The sequence below is a fragment of the Staurois parvus genome, unplaced genomic scaffold (assembly GCF_062004578.1).
Source record: "Staurois parvus isolate SC_StPar_1 unplaced genomic scaffold, SC_StPar_1.0 ptg000147l, whole genome shotgun sequence".
Classification (NCBI taxonomy): domain Eukaryota; kingdom Metazoa; phylum Chordata; class Amphibia; order Anura; family Ranidae; genus Staurois; species Staurois parvus.
Genome location: NW_028317943.1, coordinates 21,877,501 through 21,897,500, shown reverse-complemented (window position 1 = coordinate 21,897,500; position 20,000 = coordinate 21,877,501). Strand labels below are relative to the sequence as shown.

General features: G+C 40.8%; 1 protein-coding gene across 1 annotated transcript in view; it reads left to right on the top strand.

The window, feature by feature from the left end:
* Positions 1–20,000, top strand: part of KCNMB4 (potassium calcium-activated channel subfamily M regulatory beta subunit 4) — a 111,416-nt gene that overhangs the window by 72,384 nt on the left and 19,032 nt on the right. Inside the window, exon 2 of the mRNA XM_089674200.1 lies at positions 5,004–5,131. Coding sequence (XP_089530326.1) covers positions 5,004–5,131 — 128 coding nt within the window. The remainder of the gene's footprint in view (positions 1–5,003; positions 5,132–20,000) is intronic.

Sequence of the window (20,000 nt, the reverse complement as noted above, 5' to 3'; positions counted from 1 at the left end):
CCGTGAAGGTGGAGGGTGATAATTCAAAATCTTCTTAATGATAATTCTTTTGCAGAGTAAATATTTGAAAATGTGTGTGTGAATAAGCTTAATAATACACATGTGTATCCATGTTTACTTAATAGTTGGGAAAGCGTTTATGTAGTTCTGAGTCACCAAGGCTGTGTTCTTCCAAGAAGATATTCCTTTTATCCTTTCAGAGACAGAACATTGGCTCTTCTCATCCTAATGAATATTCATTGTAATCTTAACAGCTTTGATTAACCTTACATATGCATGGCTCCAAGGCCACATTATGACAGATGGGCAGATTTTACAAATAATTTGTGTACGAAGACAAAGGAAGAAAACTGGTTTGCTCCGTCCACATCAGATACATATTTTAAATGCTGTTCTATTTATCCTATATGAAGTCAAGAAGAAATTTTAGGCTAAAGCTAATTTCACTTACATATATTTTATTGGGGGAAAAAAATGCCTGTATTGGTTATCTTCCTTTTCTGGGACTTTGGGGTTCCTCTGTGCATGTCCATACAGGTCCATTGGTATCCCAGATATTACCCATGTTTTTATTATATGCTCAGATTGATCACACAACAAATCATTCTCAGATTTTACATTGACAAACAACACACACCCTCTTTTTTTTGTAAACTACTATAGACCTCAATGACCAATTTGGAAGTCGGACAGGACAAAAAGTAAGGGAGAATTCAAAGCAGAACTATAAAGTAAACTTGAAACATGTCAACACACATATCTGCTTGGAGCACCAAAATGCACCTTTCTTGGCAGCATAGCGCAGCTCTACACATTACTCATGCGTTGGGGTGTGCTGCAACGCAGATGCATTGAGATGTCATTCAAAATGACAGGTAATGCCACTTACCAACATGCATAACATGCATTGCGATGTGTTGTGATAACACACATTTTCACAACACTAGCAAAGTTCCTTAAAGTCAGAAACGTTCAACATTTTAATAAATATACAAAAAGAAATAAACAATACTTTTTGTAACCATTTTCCAAATGACACAGGCCACCACGCTGAATCTTGCTGTTATATTCTACAACTTGTAATGTACAGCGCTGAGCGAACTATTGGCACTTTATAAATACTGTATAATAATAATATATAGACTTTTTTCTGTTGCTTTTTGTCTTCCTTTAAAATTTTTTATTTTTTTTAAAAAAATCATTGTTTTTCAGAAAATTATAAATCATTTTTTTGAAGATATTTGTTATGTTTTCATGTAAAATACTTTTTTTTTTTTTTTGTTTGTTTTTTATAATTTGTAAACCGTTAATATACATTTATGATTCAAACAGGTGATTTAAAATGAGGGCTTCTTTGGTAGGGTGTTACTGTAGATCCTCTTGTTACTTCGAGATAACATAGAGAGAGCCTTTCTGTGCTGTGAGGGATCAGTATTAAATGTTGCAGGTCTCTGGATGCTATTAAGATTATCTTGAAGAATACTACTGATTGTGTTGCAGATAACAGTGTATATTATTACAGAGTGAAAAAAAACAGAACAGCTGAGGCCACATTGGTGCTTTTAGCTCCTGGGAAAACACTCATCCAGAGGCTCTAAGGCCCCATGTACTCTGCTGTTTGTAAATGTGAGTTTAGGTGCTTTTTAGCGTTTTTTTGCTAAACTTAATTAACCACTTGCCCTCCAGAAGATTTACCCCCCTTCCTGACCAGCCCGTTTTTTGCATTACTTTAACTAACAATGGCGTGGTCATGCAATGCTGTACCCAAATTAAATTTACACCCTTTTTTTTTTCCCCCATGAATAGAGCATTCTTTCGGTGTTTGTTTGTTATTTCTTGCGCTATAAAAAAAAAAACAATTTTGAGAAAAAAACAATATTTTTGACTTTTTGCTATTAAACATGCCTGTAAAAGAATTTTAAAAATCAAATTTAGTCATAAATTTAGGCCAAAATGTGTTCTGCTACATGTAAGAAAAAAAAAAAAAAATCCCAATACATGTAAATTGGTTTATGTGAAAGTTATAGCGTTTACAAATGGCGGTGCGTATATACTGGCTTTTTCTTTTACTAGTAATGGCGGCGATCAGCAACTTGTAGTGCGACTGCGGCGGGCATTCTTACACTGGGGGGGGGAACTGACTTGGTGTCACTAACATTCCCAGTGACACCAATACAGGGATCAGTGCTAATTAAAAGCATTGACACTGTACTAATGGCACTGGGCAGGAAGGGATTAACATCTGGGGCGATCAAAGGCTTAACTGGGCGATGTGTGCTGTTTCACATTATGTGCGGTGTGTGTGTTTCACTGTAAGTATACTGCTTTGTATGGCTCAGCTGTGTAATTGGGAGTTGGGGGTCATGTTGGTAACTTGTAGTTCTGCAACAACTGGAGAGCCACAGGAAGAGTGTTCCACACATCTTGTGTCTAAACATAAGAAGTGAGCAAAGGGAGCTGAAATCCCCTCCTAGGCTAGGTTCACACCTATGCAGTTTGCGTTTGACCCATTTCTGCATTGCGTTTTTTGCATCTGCATTTTTTTTTTACACGGTTTTTATGCATTTTGCGGATTTGAAACTCATCAAAACCACTTCAAATAAAAATGCAGAGCAGGGGGTCTAGAGTATATTGTACAGCACAGCATATACAGAGCAGGGGGGCATAAGTATAATGCCAACATAGCACGTGTACAGTGCATGGCTCAGGAGTATAATGTGCAACATAACATACAGTGCAGGAGGCAGGACTATAATGTGCAACATAGGGAATGCAGTTCAGGGATCAGTTGTAGAACATACAACATATTACATATACAGGTGAAACTCGAAAAATTAGAATATCGTGCAAAAGTTCATTTATTTCAGTAATGCAACTTAAAAGGTGAAACTAATATATGAGAGACTCATTACATGCAAAGCAAGATAGTTCAAGCCGTGATTTGTCATAATTGTGATTATGGCTTACAGCTCATGAAAACCCCAAATCCACAATCGCAGAAAATTTGAATATTGTTAAACGGTGCAATATTCTAGGCTCAAAGTGTCCCACTCTAATCCGCTAATTAAGCTATAACACCTGCAAAGGGTTCCTGAGCCTTTAAATGGTCTCTCAGTCTGGTTCAGTAGGAATCACAATCATGGGAAAGACTGCTGACCTGACAGTTGTGCAGAAAACCATCATTGACACCCTCCATAAGGAGGGAAAGCTTTAAAAGGTAAATGCAAAAGAAGATGGATGTTCCCAAAGTGCTGTATCAAAGCACATTAATAGAAAGTTATGTGGAAGGGAAAAGTGTGGAAGAAAAAGGTGCACAAGCAGCAGGGATGACCGCAGCCTGGAGAGGCTTGTCAGGAAAAGGCCATTCAAAAGTGTTGGGGACTTTTACAAGGAGTGGACTGAGGCTGGAGTCAGTGCATCAAGAGCCACCACACACAGACAGATCCTGGACATGGGCTTCAAATGTCGTATTCCTCTTGTCAAGCCACTCCTGAACAACAAACAACGTCAGAAGCGTCTTACCTGGGCTAAAGAAAAACAGACCTGGTCTGTTGCTCAGTGCTCCAAAGACCTCTTTACGGATGAGAGCAACTTTTGCATCTTATTTGGAAACCAAGGACCCAGAGTATGGAGGAAGAATGGAGAGGCACACACTGCAAGATGCTTGATGTCCAGTGTGAAGTTTCCACAGTCTTTGACTTGGGGAGCCATGTCATCTGCTGGTGTTGGTTAACTGTGCTTCATTAAGTCCAGGGTCAATGCAGCCGTCTACCAGGAGATTTTGGAGCACTTCATGCTTCCTTCTGCAGACTAGCTTTATGGGGATGCTGACTTCATTTTCCAGCAGGACTTGGCACCTGCCCACACTGCCAAAAGCACCAAAACCTGGTTCAATGACCGTGGGATTACTGTGCTTGATTGGCCAGCAAACTCGCCTGACCTGAACCCCACAGAGAATCTATGGGGCATTGCCAAGAGAAGGATGAGACATGAGACCGAACAATGCAGAAGAGCTGAAGGCCGCTATTGAAGCATCCTGGTCTTCCATAACACCTCAGCAGTGCCACAGGCTGATAGCTTCCATGCCAGACCGCATTGAGGCAGTAATTTCTGCAAAAGGGGCCAAAACCAAGTACTGAGTATATATGCATGCTTATACTTTTCAGAGGTCTGATATTGTTCTATGTACAATCCTTGTTTTATTGATTGCATGTAATATTCTAATTTTCTGAGATTGTGGATTTGGGGTTTTCATGAGCTGTAAGCCATAATCATCACAATTATGAAAAATCACGGCTTGAACTATCTTGCTTTGCATGTAATGAGTCTATCTCATACATTAGTTTCACCTTTTAAGTTGTGTTACTGAAATAAATGAACTTTTGCATGATATTCCAATTTTTCGAGCTTCACCTGTAGTGCATGGGTCAGGAGTATAAAAATAGCATATAAAGTGCAGGGTTCAAAAGTTATAATGTACAACATAATGCATGCAGTGCAGGAGTATAATAATGTACAACATGGTATACAGTGCACGGGTCAGGAGTATGTTGTACAATATAGTGAATGTTGTGCAGGGGTCAGGACTGTATAAGACACTTCACTGTCTACTATGCGGTTGCCATTCATTTTGTGCCAATAACGGCTGGTTTCCACCTCTCAGCTGCTCTTTCATTGCTCTTCCCTGTGCTGCCCCAAGTCTCAACATTGCCCCAAAGGAGGTACTGTACCCCTTGTCTCCCCCCCCCCCCCCACACTCAAGCAAAAATCCAAGGCAGCTAGTAAGTATGCAGCACAGACCCACACATAAAAAAATGACAAAAGTTCGCCACTCTAAAACTTTAAAAGACTTTGCTGCAGTATTAAGGGAAAATTGCCTTTCTTCATTTTTTTTCTGCTGTCCACTTTATACTTCATTTGTCTTTGCAAAAAAAAAAGTCAGATACATAACACATTCACTGAAGTAGGAAGAAAAGTAATTGTTTTGAAATCTATTTTAACAGTGCTCATATATCCCTCCATGTGAGAGAGAAAACCAGAAGAATTCAGAGAGTGTCCTGCGCTTTGAGCAATATTGGAATAAGGAGGTTGGCTTCCAGCCATTTACCTGCTACTTTAACCAGCATAGAAGGTACAGTATGGCTTTATGTACATCTCTATAGACATTACCTTCAACTACACTACATTAGGTGCACAAGAGGTTGCTACAGTGTTGTTGTATCACTGCAATCTCTGTGGTTGTCAGATTTATTAACCTTGGAATGTTGTTTCCATTGGGGAGTCCGTAATATATACAGATCCATATGTTTCCAGATGCAACAATTCATTGTGTGAAAAGAGTTCAGCTTCATCAATATGTAAACCAAATCGCACTCTTCGTTCTTCCCAAGATCTCCTGTTCTCCGTTCCCTTGTCACCACCTCCCATGCTTCCCTGCAGGACTTCTTCCGAGCCTCTCCCATCCTATGGAATTCCCCACCGCAATCGGTCAGACTATCTTGTAATCTATCCAACGTTAGATGATCCCTGAAAACCTTTCTCTTTAACCACTTGGTAACCGTGCTATAGCCAAATGATGGCTACGGTGTGGTTATCCAGTTTTGGGAGGGTGTCATATGACGTCCTCCCAAAACTTTCCCTCCCGCACTCCCCCAGTGGTGTGTACCCGGCGATCTCCGTGATTGCTGTGTCCTATGGACACAGCTGATCACGTGATGAGGTAAAAGGCCAATCACAGCAGCCTATTACCACGTAATCAGCTGTGTCCAATGACACAGCAGATCACGGAGTAAATACAGTTGCCGGTTATCTGCAGCACTTTTCTCACACTGTGACAGTGTGAGGAAAGTAATGCCAATAACCAGCAACTGTCACATAGCAGATCGGCACTGATGATCAGTGCCACCAGTCAGTATCACCCATCGGTGACCATCATTGCTGCATGTCAGTGCCACCTCACCAGTGCAGCCTATTAGTGCCCATAAGTGCTTCCTATCAGTGCAGCCTCATCAACGCACGTCACTGAAGGAGAAAAATTACCTGTTTGCAAAAATTTATAATAGAAACACAGAAAACCTTTTTAAATTTTTTGCTCTTTTTTTTTGTTTCTAGTGCAAAAAAATAAAAAAATCCAGTGGTGATTAAATACCACCAAAAGAAAGCAGTTGTCATTCAAATTGTGACAGCGTTTGAAAGCTGAAAATTGGCCTGGGCAGGAAGGGGATATAAGTGCCCTGTAGGCAAGAGGTTAAAGAAGCCTATCCTGCTTCTAACTAGTAAAATGCTTTTTATTTTCTTCATCAGCTCTCCTACTCTGTCCACTTTTTAGTCAATCCCTGAAAACATTTCTCTTCAAAAAATCCTAACCTGCCTAGACCTACAGCTGTACATTTATTTTCTCCATCAGCTCATCCCCCACAGTTATTAGCTTTTTGGTGTCACTTGACCCTCCCCTTTTAGATTGTAAACTCTAAGGAGCAGGGCCCTCTGATTCCCCCTGTATTTAATTGTATTGTAACCTTACTGTTTGCCCTCCCATTGTAATGAGACAACTGTTGGCACTATATAAATCGTGTATAATAATGTAAAGTTTCCACAAAGACAGGGTAGGCTAGGCTGACATTTCACCTCAGGGTGTAGATCAGTTAGGCAATAGTGGTATTTTAACAGATGGGTGCCAGTCATTTTAAGGTGCAAGCAAAAAGGGGTTTATTGACTCTTACCCAAAACTCCAGGGAGAGGAGGGATGAACGTTCAGAACACCCATTACTGGCCTGCAGACTAAATAGCACAAAAATAAGACACCAGCACAAAAAAAGAGCCTTGAAGCTGATTCCAGCAATTTCTACGTTCCTAATTTTAGCTGTCTCCATTAACAGCCAAATATTTGCATTAGCAGTAGTCTCCATCGTTTTCCCAGGCTCTGCTCAACTTCCTCACCCAGGACCCCATGTGGCAGAGTGACCTCTGGTACTTAATCTCAGACATCATATGTTCCTCTCCTTTACTCAGCCATGCTCCCAGATCAGAGCCTCAAGCACCAGGACTCACAGGCAGACCTCCTCTGCTCCAAGCACATGTACTGGCTTCAGGACCAATCACTCAGCTGCTTCTCACACCCCCACCCAGGCCAGAGCCAGAGCCTGGGTGGTAGAGAGAGATCACTTGGCCCTCCCCAAATATTTATACTCTTACCTCCAGCATGCACCACTGGCCATTTAGCATTTTCTATCCACCCGCCGCAATCTACTGCAAATGGGTAGCAGCTGCAGGACCAGCGACGTACCTGTTCGTCGCTGGTATTGTAGCAACACAGGGTGGTGCTGCACTCCCAAGAGGGCACAAAACGTCCCCCACACACACACATTCCACAGCGGAATGAAGATCCTGGCGAATGGGACCCGGTGGTCATGTGATCGCTGTGATCACAATGACAACAAAGCTGTTATGAATCAATCTGATTCATAACCGCTCTGCTTCTCTTCCTGGTGAGCTGTGATTGGCCCACAGCTCACATGGTACATGAGGCCAATCATACCATGTGACCATCTGGAGGGCTAGTCACAGATCACTGTATGTTGAACTGTCATGAACTTACTCATGACAGTTCAAAGCAAACATTGCATTGCAGGAGTAATAAAGGTTATTGCTCTGTAATGCAAAGTGTAAAAATAAAAAAATCCCTGATCACCCCCCCTTCCCAAAGTAGTACAATGTTACTATAGGTATTTACTATGTTACTGAGATGAAAGTATTTTTTTTTTAAATGGTAAAAGAAAAAATGTTTAAAAAAAAAAAATAAAAAAAGATTTCTCCCAATATTTTTATTTAACTGCTTGTTGCCCTCCCACAATGTGTGGGTAAGCAGTGGCTCTAGGCAAAGTGACATATCCTTAGTTGCTTTCTATCCGGGTGCACTTGCTTCTTTTCTTTTTCTTTTTCAAAACCCTGTGGCAAAAATATCTGCAAAATACTCACCATGCCTCTTATCAAGTTTCTTGTCTACTTTCCCAAAAAGGGATCATTTTGGGAGGAGAGGTGTTTGTACTATCCTGGCATTTTAGGGCCTCCAAAACTGTGTTAGGTAGTGAGGGAGTCGCATGAGAAAATATGCCCTTTAAAAGCCTGGAGGTGGTCATTGGATCTTCAGGACCTGTACTTGGCTAGTCCACCAAACAGTCTCTCACATGTGGTATCCCCATACTCGGGAGAAGTAGAAGAGTGTGTTTTGGGGTGTTATTCCACATATACACATGGCATGCGTGAGCATGATACCATTTAAGTGGCAACTTTGAGTTTTTCTTTTCCAAAACTTTGTGGCAAAAAATAAAAGCTTTTTTGGACTCAACATGCCTCTCAGCAAATTCCTTGGGGTGCCTACTTTCCAAAAAGGGGTCATTTGGGGGGGGTTTTGTTCTTCCCTGGCATTTTGGCACCTCAAGAAATGTGATGGGCAGTCAGAGTAAAATCTGCATATTTGTAATATTAGAACGTTCCCAATTAGTGTATATTCATTGGTTTGTGTGATGTTTTGTTAGCGAAGACATATAGCAGAATACATGTTCGCCTAAATTTATGACTAACTTTGAGTTTACTGTATATTTTTTATTACCGAAAGTAGAAAATATTGTTTTGTCTTTTTTTGTTTTTTTGTTTTTTTTTCAGTTTCGATCTTTTTTCATTTATATCACAACAAATATAAAAAACCCAGTGGTGATCAAGTATACCAAAAGAAAGCTCTATTTTTGTGGGGAAAAAAGGAGAAACATTTTGTTTGGGTACCTCGTTGCATGACCGTGTAATTATCAGTTGAAATAGCGTAATGCCAAATAGCAGAAAATGGCCTGGTCATTAAGGGGGGAAAATCTGCTGGAGGGCAAGTGGTTAACCGCCTACTGGTTGGACGTGGGAAGTATGAATAATCCGTTTCTTACACTAATACCAAAATTACCAGCGACACCAACTGGCAGAAGGCAGAAACCACAGAATTCAGGGGACAACCCAAATTAACAAGTAGAGTATAAGTCAGCTAGGTTGTCTACCACCCAGCAGAACTACTGTAATTTTGACTAGTAGCCCCTGTTTAGGACTGGGTGGCTACACTGGTATATAATAGTTCTTGTCAGTATTTTATATTGACTAATTGCACTCCTTAGATGAAGCGCTATGTGACTTCTATGTGCTGTGAAGTCTCTTCCTGCAGCTGCTATGCTAACAATAGACCTGAATGTGTCAGAAGGACATGCACCCTTCTTCCTCTGCTAGCAAATATGGCAATATTAGTAGATTGACCACATCCCGACCGCCCTATAGCAGATATACTGTTACAGGGTGGCAGGGGTGCGCAAAATCACATGTGTATATATACATGATTTTGTATTTCCGGGTAGGGGGCACGTGCGACCTACCCGCGCCGCCATTCGCGGCTGTCAATCACCAGGTCCCGGCTGGTGATTACCTGCCGACGACCGGTGATTACCGAGCATCTCCGACGGGGAGGAGGATTGCTTTCTTTACGAACAGTCCTCCTCCCTGTCGGCTCGGGCAGACTTCTCTGGATGGCTGTGGGGATGTCAGTGACACCAAGTCAGTTCCCCCAGTGACAGAATGCCCGCCGCAGTCCCGCTATAAGTCGCTGATCGCTGCCATTACTAGTAAACAAAATAAAAATTCCAGTATCTATACCGCCATTTGTAAACGCTATAACCTTCATGTAAACCAATGAATTTACACCTATTAGGATTTTTTTGACATGTAGCAGAATACATTTTGGCGTAAATTTTGATTTTTAAAAAAATTTTTTACTAGACATGTTTGACAATTTTGAAAAAAAAAAATATTTTTTACTTTTTGCTATTAGTCTTTTTTTTTTTCTTTTTATAGCGCAAGAAATAAACGCACAGGCGATCAAATACCACCAAAAGAAATCTTAATTCAGGGGGGAAAGGACGTAAATTTCATTTGGGTGCAGCGTTGCATGGCCACACACTTGTCAGCTAGAGTAACGCAGCGCTGTAACGCAAAAAATGGCCTGGTCAGCAAGTGGTTAACAGTCTTCCAAAAAGTGTAAAGGCAGTGTTGGGCTGTTTTATTAGAAAGCTTGACGTCCTTTCCAAACAGGGACTAATAGGTGCACCGTGTCATAAATGTGTATTTGTGTAATAGCATTTTTACAAATCATAATTATATATTGCCACAGTTGTATACATTTTTGAATGTTCAAAACATAAGCGTCGGCTTTTTTTTTTTTTTTTTTCTTCTTTTACATTTACATTCAAGTGGGAAAAAAGTGGTAACGTCTACAAAACCAGAAGAAAGGGGACAAAAGTAGGGAAAACCATTATATTGGTAAAATTGACATTGATTTTTAAGTATCTACCTGACTGGGGGGATATGCAGAAATCAATCAGTGATCCCAGTAGAAAAAAAAAAATGTTTTCAGTGTTTTTTTTTTTTTTTTGTATAATCTGTCTTTTATTAAGGATTTTCATAACAAAAGATAAAGCAGTTACAAAGACAAAAAAAACATATGAACACAGACAAGAGATAGCAGCTTTAAGCAAGTCGGGCCCACAACAGGCTCTGCACACAGTGATATAATACAAATATAAATCAAGCATATGGAGCAATACAAATGTCATGCCACGCGCACACTGTCAGGGCAGCGAGAACCAGCACAAGACTCATCACCAAGGGTCCTGGCTGCCATACAGGAGCTATGTCTCTGCACGAGGCTAGCCAGTCTCGGGGCAATAGATCAAACGTGCCCACGTATCATTTCACGTTTCAAACTTAAGGCAATAGAAGTGACAATATATAACACGTATGGCAGGGCACTTGCATAAAAACTCAGCACTCATAAGCGAGACGGCAAAAGCACGGAAATACAAGACAAGGAAGGAAAAGAAAAAAAAAAGTGAAAATAGAGTAACAGAGGCCTTGCAGGGCCAGTTGAAGAAAGAATAGCATCTCAGGGTTGAGGGTTCAATGCTCGGATCAAAACGAGAGGTAAAATCAGGGGACAGAGCCCGGAAGAAACCCACCACACTATTCCAACAGCAGAATCACTGGGCCAATATCTAAAAAGTAATCCCAGCTGGGGGGGTTTTCAGTGTGTTGAATTCTCCCTTTGTCATCAAAGTTTATCCACATGGAACACCTGTGCATACCATACAGGCAAACAATTTTCCTATTTAATCCTGTGAGAACATGGGATATACTTTATAGAGTAATATACGAGCCTAGAGTGCAAACTCTCCATAGACTTGAATGGAGATTACAGTGCATATGTACAGTCCCAGCAGAGAAGATTGTGAGAGGTGAGTGGCACCCAAGAGGCCGCACTCACTGGTATGAGGACAAGTGAGTGCAGGACTGCCAAGTCGGGCTGGTAGGGAGTTAAAAAGATAAGTGGGACAGCACTAAAAGTGCACACTTTAAAACAGCATATTTTTACTCAAGATTTATTGGATCAGAATTTTACTGATGCTATGACTTTTAAAAGGAAGCTAGTTAATGCAAAATTTGTGAATAATTACAAACCTTGTAGGGCTGATTTACTAAAGGCAGGGCCATGCTGCATGAGGGGTGGAGGCACCAAAGATGGCTACCCTGGGCGGCATTCCTGGCTTTTTTTCGGCACATGACTGGATAATTGAAGAGAACATTATTTCCTAAGCTCGGTCAGCATTCACCTTGCTACCTAAAGTGTCTCTACTCCTTACTAAGTCAACCCCATTTGACTACATACCCCAAAAATGTTATTTTGTTTTACTTTGTAGGATCTGATTAATCAAGAAACACTACATGGTACAGTTTGTAGGTGTATGTGGCATAATGTTAAGAATTTAAGAAGCGTAGTATAAAAGAAGATTGACCGTTCAGTTATTGAACACCTATTTATAATTTGCTGTATTGTGCAATATAGTTTATATGCCATCTCAGAAAAAGCAGTATAATCAAAGCAGTGTTTATGGATTTTACGTGACAAGTTTTATGTTATCATTCTTGTGTTTGGGACATTTATTACAATGATGATAAATGTAATATTTGTTGGTCATAAATAAAGGGGTTTAAAATTTATGTAGGGATGGCACAGATGTCAGACCCTTCTATATAATAAGACAGACTGGTTACTACATTCTCTAGGCCTCTTATAAACTGCAGAATCTTTTGAAGAGTGTTAATCTAAACATAAGTCATGCGTGAGCTTTGATGTACTAGAAAGGTGATTCTGAAAATAAATAAATCTTCGATTGCAGTACACAGTTTTGGAAGGACAGGGGCCTCTCCTTTAATTGGCATGTGGTACTTATACTACTGCAAAGGGTCCAGAAGGGCATTGGGCTTTTTCATTTTTGCTGAAGGAGGCACACACGGAGTTATCTACTGACTGTACAGGAGAACCCTACATCCACTGCTATAATATAGAGCAAGTTTCTTCTGTCATTTTGACTGCTGCAAATTAGGAGCAGCAACTGTGTCTGTGCAGCCGCTACATCCCAATTGACATGAATGAGACTGCCTGCCTGTATGGTATGCACAGGTGTTCCATGTATTTACATGCAAACACTGCCATTGCATAGGTGTACACTTAAAGGGGTTGTAAAGGGTGAAGGTTTTTTTTATCTTTTTGCCATTCTATACATGAATGCAAAAAAACCTTCAATATGCAGCAGCCCTCCCCTAATACTTACCTAAGCCCCCTCTCTATCCAGTGATGTTCACTGGAGTCTCGGCTATCCTGGGACTTCCTCTCCTCATTGGCTGAGATGGCAGCGGGAGCCACTGGCTCCCGTTGCTGTCAATCACAGCCAGTGAGCCAATGAGAAGAGGGGGATCGGGTTCGAGCCGTGGCTCCCGTGTGTGAAAGGACACACGGCGCAGCGGCTAGGGAGTGCACATGCTCGGGTGCCCCCATAGCAAACAGGAGGGAGGGACTAGGAGCGTTAGCAGGGGACCAGAGAAAAGGAGGATCAGGGCTGCTCTGTGCAAAACCACTGCACATAGCAGGTAAGTATAGACATTTTTGCTATTTATTTTTTTTAGATATATATAAGCCTTTGGACTCGCTTTAAGTATGCCCTTGTGAATAAGATTTTAGGAAACTTGTTTATGAGCTAGAAGTAAATTTTCCTCCCAGAAGTGTATTTAAAATTGTGATCCACACACACAACTGTCACTGAATAGCTCCCACCAGCTTGCTGAATGGATGATGAAGTTGGCAACAGTACATTATTGAAGTCATCTCTGTGCTCACTCTTCCTTCTTATCCTCTTAGCAGACATCTAGTAAACTGACAGCACTGTGCAATGCAGTATAATCTGGTTGGCTCAAGGTTCTGCCTGTCCTGGTGACTCCTCCTATGCCGGGAATTACAGATAAGCTAATATTATGGAAGATAGAGGTTCTTATACTATCTCTTTAAAAAATATATTTAAAGTGGAACTTTAGTTCCAAAAGGAAAAAAAAGGTGAACAGGCAGGAATTTCTAGAAATATAGCTGCTGACTTTTAAAAAACAGCTACTTACCTGTCCCACGATCCCACGGTGTCCTCCCCGCAGCCCGTTTCACCAGCTGTCTTGTGTTCCGGGCACCGGCATCTTCAGTGTGGGCAACAGTCTGTGAAAGCTTGCAGCTTCATAGCTGCGTGCCCACTGCACATGAGCGAGTAGCGCTGCGCTTCCTGCATGGCCCCGTAGTCTTCTGAGACCTGTCACATGTCCCAGAAGACTACGGGGAGGGTAGGAAGGCAACTTCTGCTTCCGATCACCTAGGTGATTGCAGCGGAAGTGGGAGCGGGTACTTGTCAATTTCAGGTACCCGCTCCCCAAAGGTGCCAATACTTAATGGGGAGTGTAGGACCAGTCTTTAAAGCGGAACTTCCCCTTTTGGGTGGAATGCCACTTTAAAGTGTACAGTTGTTCATATGTTTAATACTAAAAAAAAAAAATTAATGAAAAAAAAAAACATTTGATAGCGGTGGCTAATTAGCTGTTAAAGACGTGTTGTTTTTTTTTTGTTTTTTTTTCCTAGAGTATGAAAAAAAGGCGTGGTTTTTTTTTTCTAGAGTATGAAAATAAAATACTACTAAATCTGTCTCTTAAATACTACCTGTGTACAGTTACAGAAAATCTTAAAGCATAACAAGAAAAAAAAATGACGTGTTCTGTAAGGACTAAACCTCCTTCAGACATCCGAAGCTGTTTTTACAAGGCTGTTACCACCCACTCTTTGGAGTATATGAAAGTGTACAGGGAACGTTTCTGACTGCTTGTCTCAGGAGAGAAGCAGAATGCTGTAAAGTTTTCCAGGTTCAGCACATACTGTGATTTTGTTGCTGTTCTACTTCTTTGACCGGAGTTGGTTTAATGAAGCACAGTAGATAAAAGGCATTGACTGCGTCCACATGCAGTCCTAGGTGATTGATTATTGTAAGTAAAACTGCAACGATCAAGTCACTCATCTAGCTGTCCGTACTGCAGCACCATAAATTTTCAGAAGCTCTGTAATGCTGATGTGGAGAATACATCTTTGTTCTTCTTCTAGTGCAACAATACTTGTTGCTTTAGCCTGCTTTTTGAGAAACAAATATGGTCAACTGGAAAATGTAGTAGCCCACATCTAGTATTTCCATTTCCCATCCTTTTTGGTTGTACAGCTTAAAGTGGATATGACTCAAAATCTTTTTCATGATGCTTGGCCTCCCCGTTTACAGTATTTCTAATCAAATATTTTTTGTGACTCTCTTGCAGTCCTTTTTTCCTGGAGATATTGCCAGTAACCATTCCTGTGACCAACAGACAGTGCTAGGCTTCTGCCTTGGAATTACAAGCAGTGTTGTCAGTCTGCGGTATATGCTCCTTCAGATGGCCATTTGGTAATTTTGGTCTGTCAGATAAGCAGCTCAATTGGAAACTGAAGAAGCTTATGGGGGCTGGCTTACTACACTGCAGCTAATAGCCAGGCAGTGATTTAGTGTTAGCTGCAAAAGGAAGTGCTCTTACTGACAGGATCTTCAGGTGAAAAAAACTTTGCAATGTTCTTTTACATGTGCGTATACACTATATTGCCAAAAGTATTGGGCACCCCTCCAAATCATTGGATTCAGGTATTCCAATCACCTCCATGGCCACAGGTGTATAAAATCAAGCACCTAGGCATGCAGACTGCTTCTACAAACATTTGTGAAAGAATGGGTCGCTCTCAGTCGCCAACTGTCTACAGAGTCAATAGCTGAAAACATCCAAACTTCGTGTGGCCTTCAGATTAGCACAACCGCATATAGAGCACTTCATGGAATGGGTTTCCATGGCCGAGCAGCTGCTTCCAAGCCTTACATCACCAAGTGCAATGCAAAGCGTCGGATGCAGAGGTGTAAAGCAAGCCGCCACTGGACTCTAGAGCAGTGGAGACGTGTTCTCTGGAGTGACGAATTACGTTTCTCTGTCTGGTAATCTGATGGACGTGTCTGGGTTTGGCATTTGCCAGGAGAACGGTACTTGCCTGTCTGCATTATGCCAAGTGTAAAGTTTGTTTTTTGGGGGTTGGGCTTGGCCCCTTAGTTCCAGTGAAGGGAACTCTTAAGGCATCAGCATACCAAGATATTTTGGACAATTTCATGCTCCCAACTTTGTGGGAACAGTTTGGGGATGGCCCCTTCCTGTTCCAACATGACTGCGCACCAATGCACAAAGCAAAGTCCATAAAGAAATGGATGAGTGAGTTTGGGGTGGAGGAACTTGACTGGCCTGCACAGAGTCCTGCCCTTGACCCGACAGAACACCTTTGGGATGAATTATAGCAGAGACTGCAAGCCAGGCCTTCTCATCCGACATTAGTGCCTGACCTCACAAATTCAGTTCTGAAAGAATGGTCAAACATTCCCATAGACACACTCCTAAAAACCTTGTGGACAGCCTTCCCAAAACAGTTGAAACTGTTATAGTTGCAAAGGGTGGGTCAACTCAATATTGAACCCTATGGACTAAGACTGCAATGCCATTAAAGTTCTTGTGCGTGTAAAGGCAGGTGTCCCAATACTTTTGACAATATATAGTGTATGTGTAGGCCACGTGACCTTTGTATGGGCATTCCTACACTGCTCAATAATTACAAACAATAACCAGCAAGAACAATTGGTACAAGCACACCTTATATTCTTGCAGAGGATTTACAGTTTACTGGAAGAGCAACCAAGAGCTAATGCTAGTTTTACTGACTGTACCCTGCTTATTGACTTCTACACATTTTGGTTTCAATGTGTAATGTGAGTCCTTTGAACCGTACCCAGGAACCGTTAAGAGTATTGGCCACTGTGACCTCGTGGAGGAGGTCATCTGGGGCATGGTTCACTTGTGGTCCGGCTTCAGCTTGAGAGCAACCCCTTCCTGGGCACAGAAATCTACATAGATCACTAAACATGTAAACAGAGATCTCTGTTGTCTGACTGGCAGAGGTGATGATGTACGCATACAGTATTGGTACAGACTTGCGGAGGAGTGGAGGGAAAGGCAGTCAAACTCGGAGATGGTTCACTTCAACTGCACCCAGTGTAAATATACCCTAAGACAAAATTGCTGCAGGTCTAGTGTCACACAGTACACTAAGGCTCCATACACACTTGTAGGACTCAAAAGTCACGCAACTTTTGGAGTGCAACTTTGTTGTACCTTTTGGATTGGTGCGACTTGGTCCGAATTTGCAGAGGGACAAGTAACAGCCAACTGTTGCACCCCATTGCATGAACTACTTTGAAGTCGCTGCAATTTTAAGATGCACATACTGTATATGAATGGTTATCATTGAAAAACTTGAGGTCCAAAGTATCATGACAAGTTGCACAAGAATGGGGTCTAAACTGGGATGAGTAAAATATTTGACATCAACATTGGGCTGATGTTTGCAGTGGAAGAGGCTACAAAATACAAAGCTGTTTAGATGGTTCTCACAGCAGCAGAACATTTAAACTATGAATGATTACAGATGTGACCTTTCCGCTTTCTCTTTTCTAAACTTCATATTGAAGAAAATGGGAGGAAAAAATTAAATTTTTTTTAAATTTAATTATGAAGGGGACAGGCGCCACTGAACAGATGAATGTGATTCCATGTGAAGTATATTTATACAGATCATTCTGCATATAATGGCAAGTTACTTCTTATTAAGACATATGTCTGTAAGGAAACCATAAGCACCAAAATGCCCTTATGGCTGTCAGTATGCATAGAATTTAAAGTAGATGTAGCTGGGTGACAGGAACAGCTTCAGGTGGCTTCTCCAAATACATTGTAAATAAATGACTACTTTTGCATTACCTATACTGGGGCTGGAATTGGTCTGTGACCTACTGCTTTTGTACATCTTCGTCAATTTTTATCTCATGTTTGACCTAGTTTTAGATCATCAATGACGGTCAAACATTGATTGTTGGATGCTTTATACTCGTATATCTTTTTCAAATACAATAGGTCACTGATACTTAAGTAAATGTATAACCATAAACTGAATTGAATTACACTTTTTGTCTTTGTTTCATATTACATGACCTATTATTTCCCTTCGTAACTAGTACTATGCATGCAATAATTTATTAGTAAACCAATAAATTTGTCTATTTCTTTTATTATACTTGCATATTTAATATAATGGTAATTTAAATGAAAATTAAAAAAACATATATATAAAGCTAGCAATTAGAATGACCTGGTTTTTCTCTCATAAGTCAGTGTTTATGTTCTGCCAGTGAAGTAGCTGCCCCACCATCAATGGATTTACATTTTATGGCCTCAAATTTACAGTTCATTTTAATTTATTATGTTGTGCACTAAGCAGAACAAAAATCTTGTCTAGAGACAAACAGCTGAATATTTGGCAAATAAATTTGCTAGAAAGTAGAAATCTTGCAGCTCTTCTTTGTCAGTACAGAATTACAGTAATTTATTGAACCTGCTTTCTGCTTGCTCACATATCCAAGTATTGATTATAAGAAACATGTATTCCTTACTGTGATGCATGAGAGAATAGGGAAGAAAATGTACTTCTTCCCTAGTTTTTATTAACGTATAGCCATCATAAAAAGTAATTTTAGCAATACAGAGGTCTTTTAAGTTATATATGCTTACTTCTTAAAATCATTTTCTCCCAATGTTTAGATCTCTTGCACACAGACGGCTGAGCACATTGAGCATAATTGCCAGGGTATTTCTTCTGCCCAGAACCACCCTCTAAAACTATATTTTATAGTATCCAGAATTCCAGGAACACCACAGAAAAGAGCCAATATGTTTTAACTCTGGAGAAGCAAGCTATTATTCCAATTCCAGAAAATTCACAGCATTTTACTTCCCCATCTTCATGGTCAGAAAAATAGGCGGCAGCCTGCTTTAGACCTCAAGCGATTGAACATATTCACTCTTCGAGAAATTCAAGATGGAGTCATTAAATACAGTTATTCTTTCTCTCAAGCCGGTTGATTGGATTGTCGTAACTTTACTTTCAAGATGCCTATCTTTACATTCCAACTCTGGCTCAGATTCAGTTGCGTTTCAAAGACTTGCACCTCCAGTTAGTTTCTTCCTTTTCAGCAAGTTATGACAAATTTCAATATTTGGGTAGCTGTTAATCATTCTCAAGAGCCACTTGATTCCAACACAGAAGATGGTATATCTTTGTGCCTGTGTTCAACACCCTCCAGTGTCCCTGCTGCAAGAGCAGTTGCTGATCATCAGCTCCTGGGTTCAGCTAGCAATCACAAGGAAGAAAATTGAGTCTTTGAGTGTGTAAATCTCCTGGGAATCTTCTCATTATTTATCTCCATGGTCTCATGGAGGCACTGGCATCTCTCTGTGTCTTCCAGTGAAGTTTTCTGTGTCAGTGGAAAATGGGATTCCTGTTCAAAAATATCTAAATCTCTTCAGAGATGGGCGACAGTCTGATGTGGTGAACCAGTCCTGAAAACCTTTTTGGTTGTACTCTGGGTCAAAACCCTTGGACCTTTCTTACGTCCAGTGCAAGTCATCTAGGTTGCGGCACCCATGGTGAGGATGTGATGGTCTAGAAGTGGCTCAAGCCCCAATATTTAGGAACTTTTTGCAACATGGATGGCCATGAATGATCTAGTGCCAGTGCTGAGACACAAGGCTGTTGAGTTGCAAATGGTCAACTGAGCAGAATTATCCTATGTCCAGCAAGACCCTTTCTTGTGAGGGGAATCCTATTCTTTATTGGGAAGAAGAAAATCTGCCTTACCTCAGAGCAGTGTATATTCCAGCTTTTCAGAGTGTCCAAACCTACTTTCTATCAAAAAAATGTTCTCAGCAGCAATGAATGGGCTCTGAATCCACAGGTATTTGCTTCATCTGCCAGAAGTGGGGTTATCCCCAGACAGATCTATTTGCTTCACAAGTAAACACCAGCAAGCTTATTTCTGTACTTTTTTCCAGCGTTACACATAAGTCATACTTTTTCTGTACATTAGCAGGGACATGATCCTAGGCCTGAATACATTAAAAGTTCAAGTGTTGGCTCTGAAAATTGAATACTTGCCTTTTCATAATTTTCCCTTCCTAGTGCTTATGAATGGCAACATAGGTTTCCTCCCCTTCTTTTTCTAGTTATGAAGCAGTAACTAGACAATCTTATATAGAGCTGTAATTGGACCCTTGCTGCACATTTGTTCTGGGTTTATGACTCTGAATATTAAACCCAGGCACAGTCAGACAACCAGCATGTTAAAGAGGTGGCCAGGAAAAGGCACCCCATACTTCTCTTCTGGTATACTTTTAAGTGTAGGTTTAAAGCAAAGAAAAAAATAAGAAAAATAAAAAGCCCTTTAAAAGCTAAAATAATCCAATTATGTTCACTTTCAACTAGAGATTTTCCATACTTTTTTCTGTCCCTGGATGTCTTAAGGCCAGCATCATGCAGCATACTTCCTTTAAGCCTAGGTCATCCTTGACTCGCCCTAGCCTGGGAATGGACTTTGAAAAGAGAAGCAGCA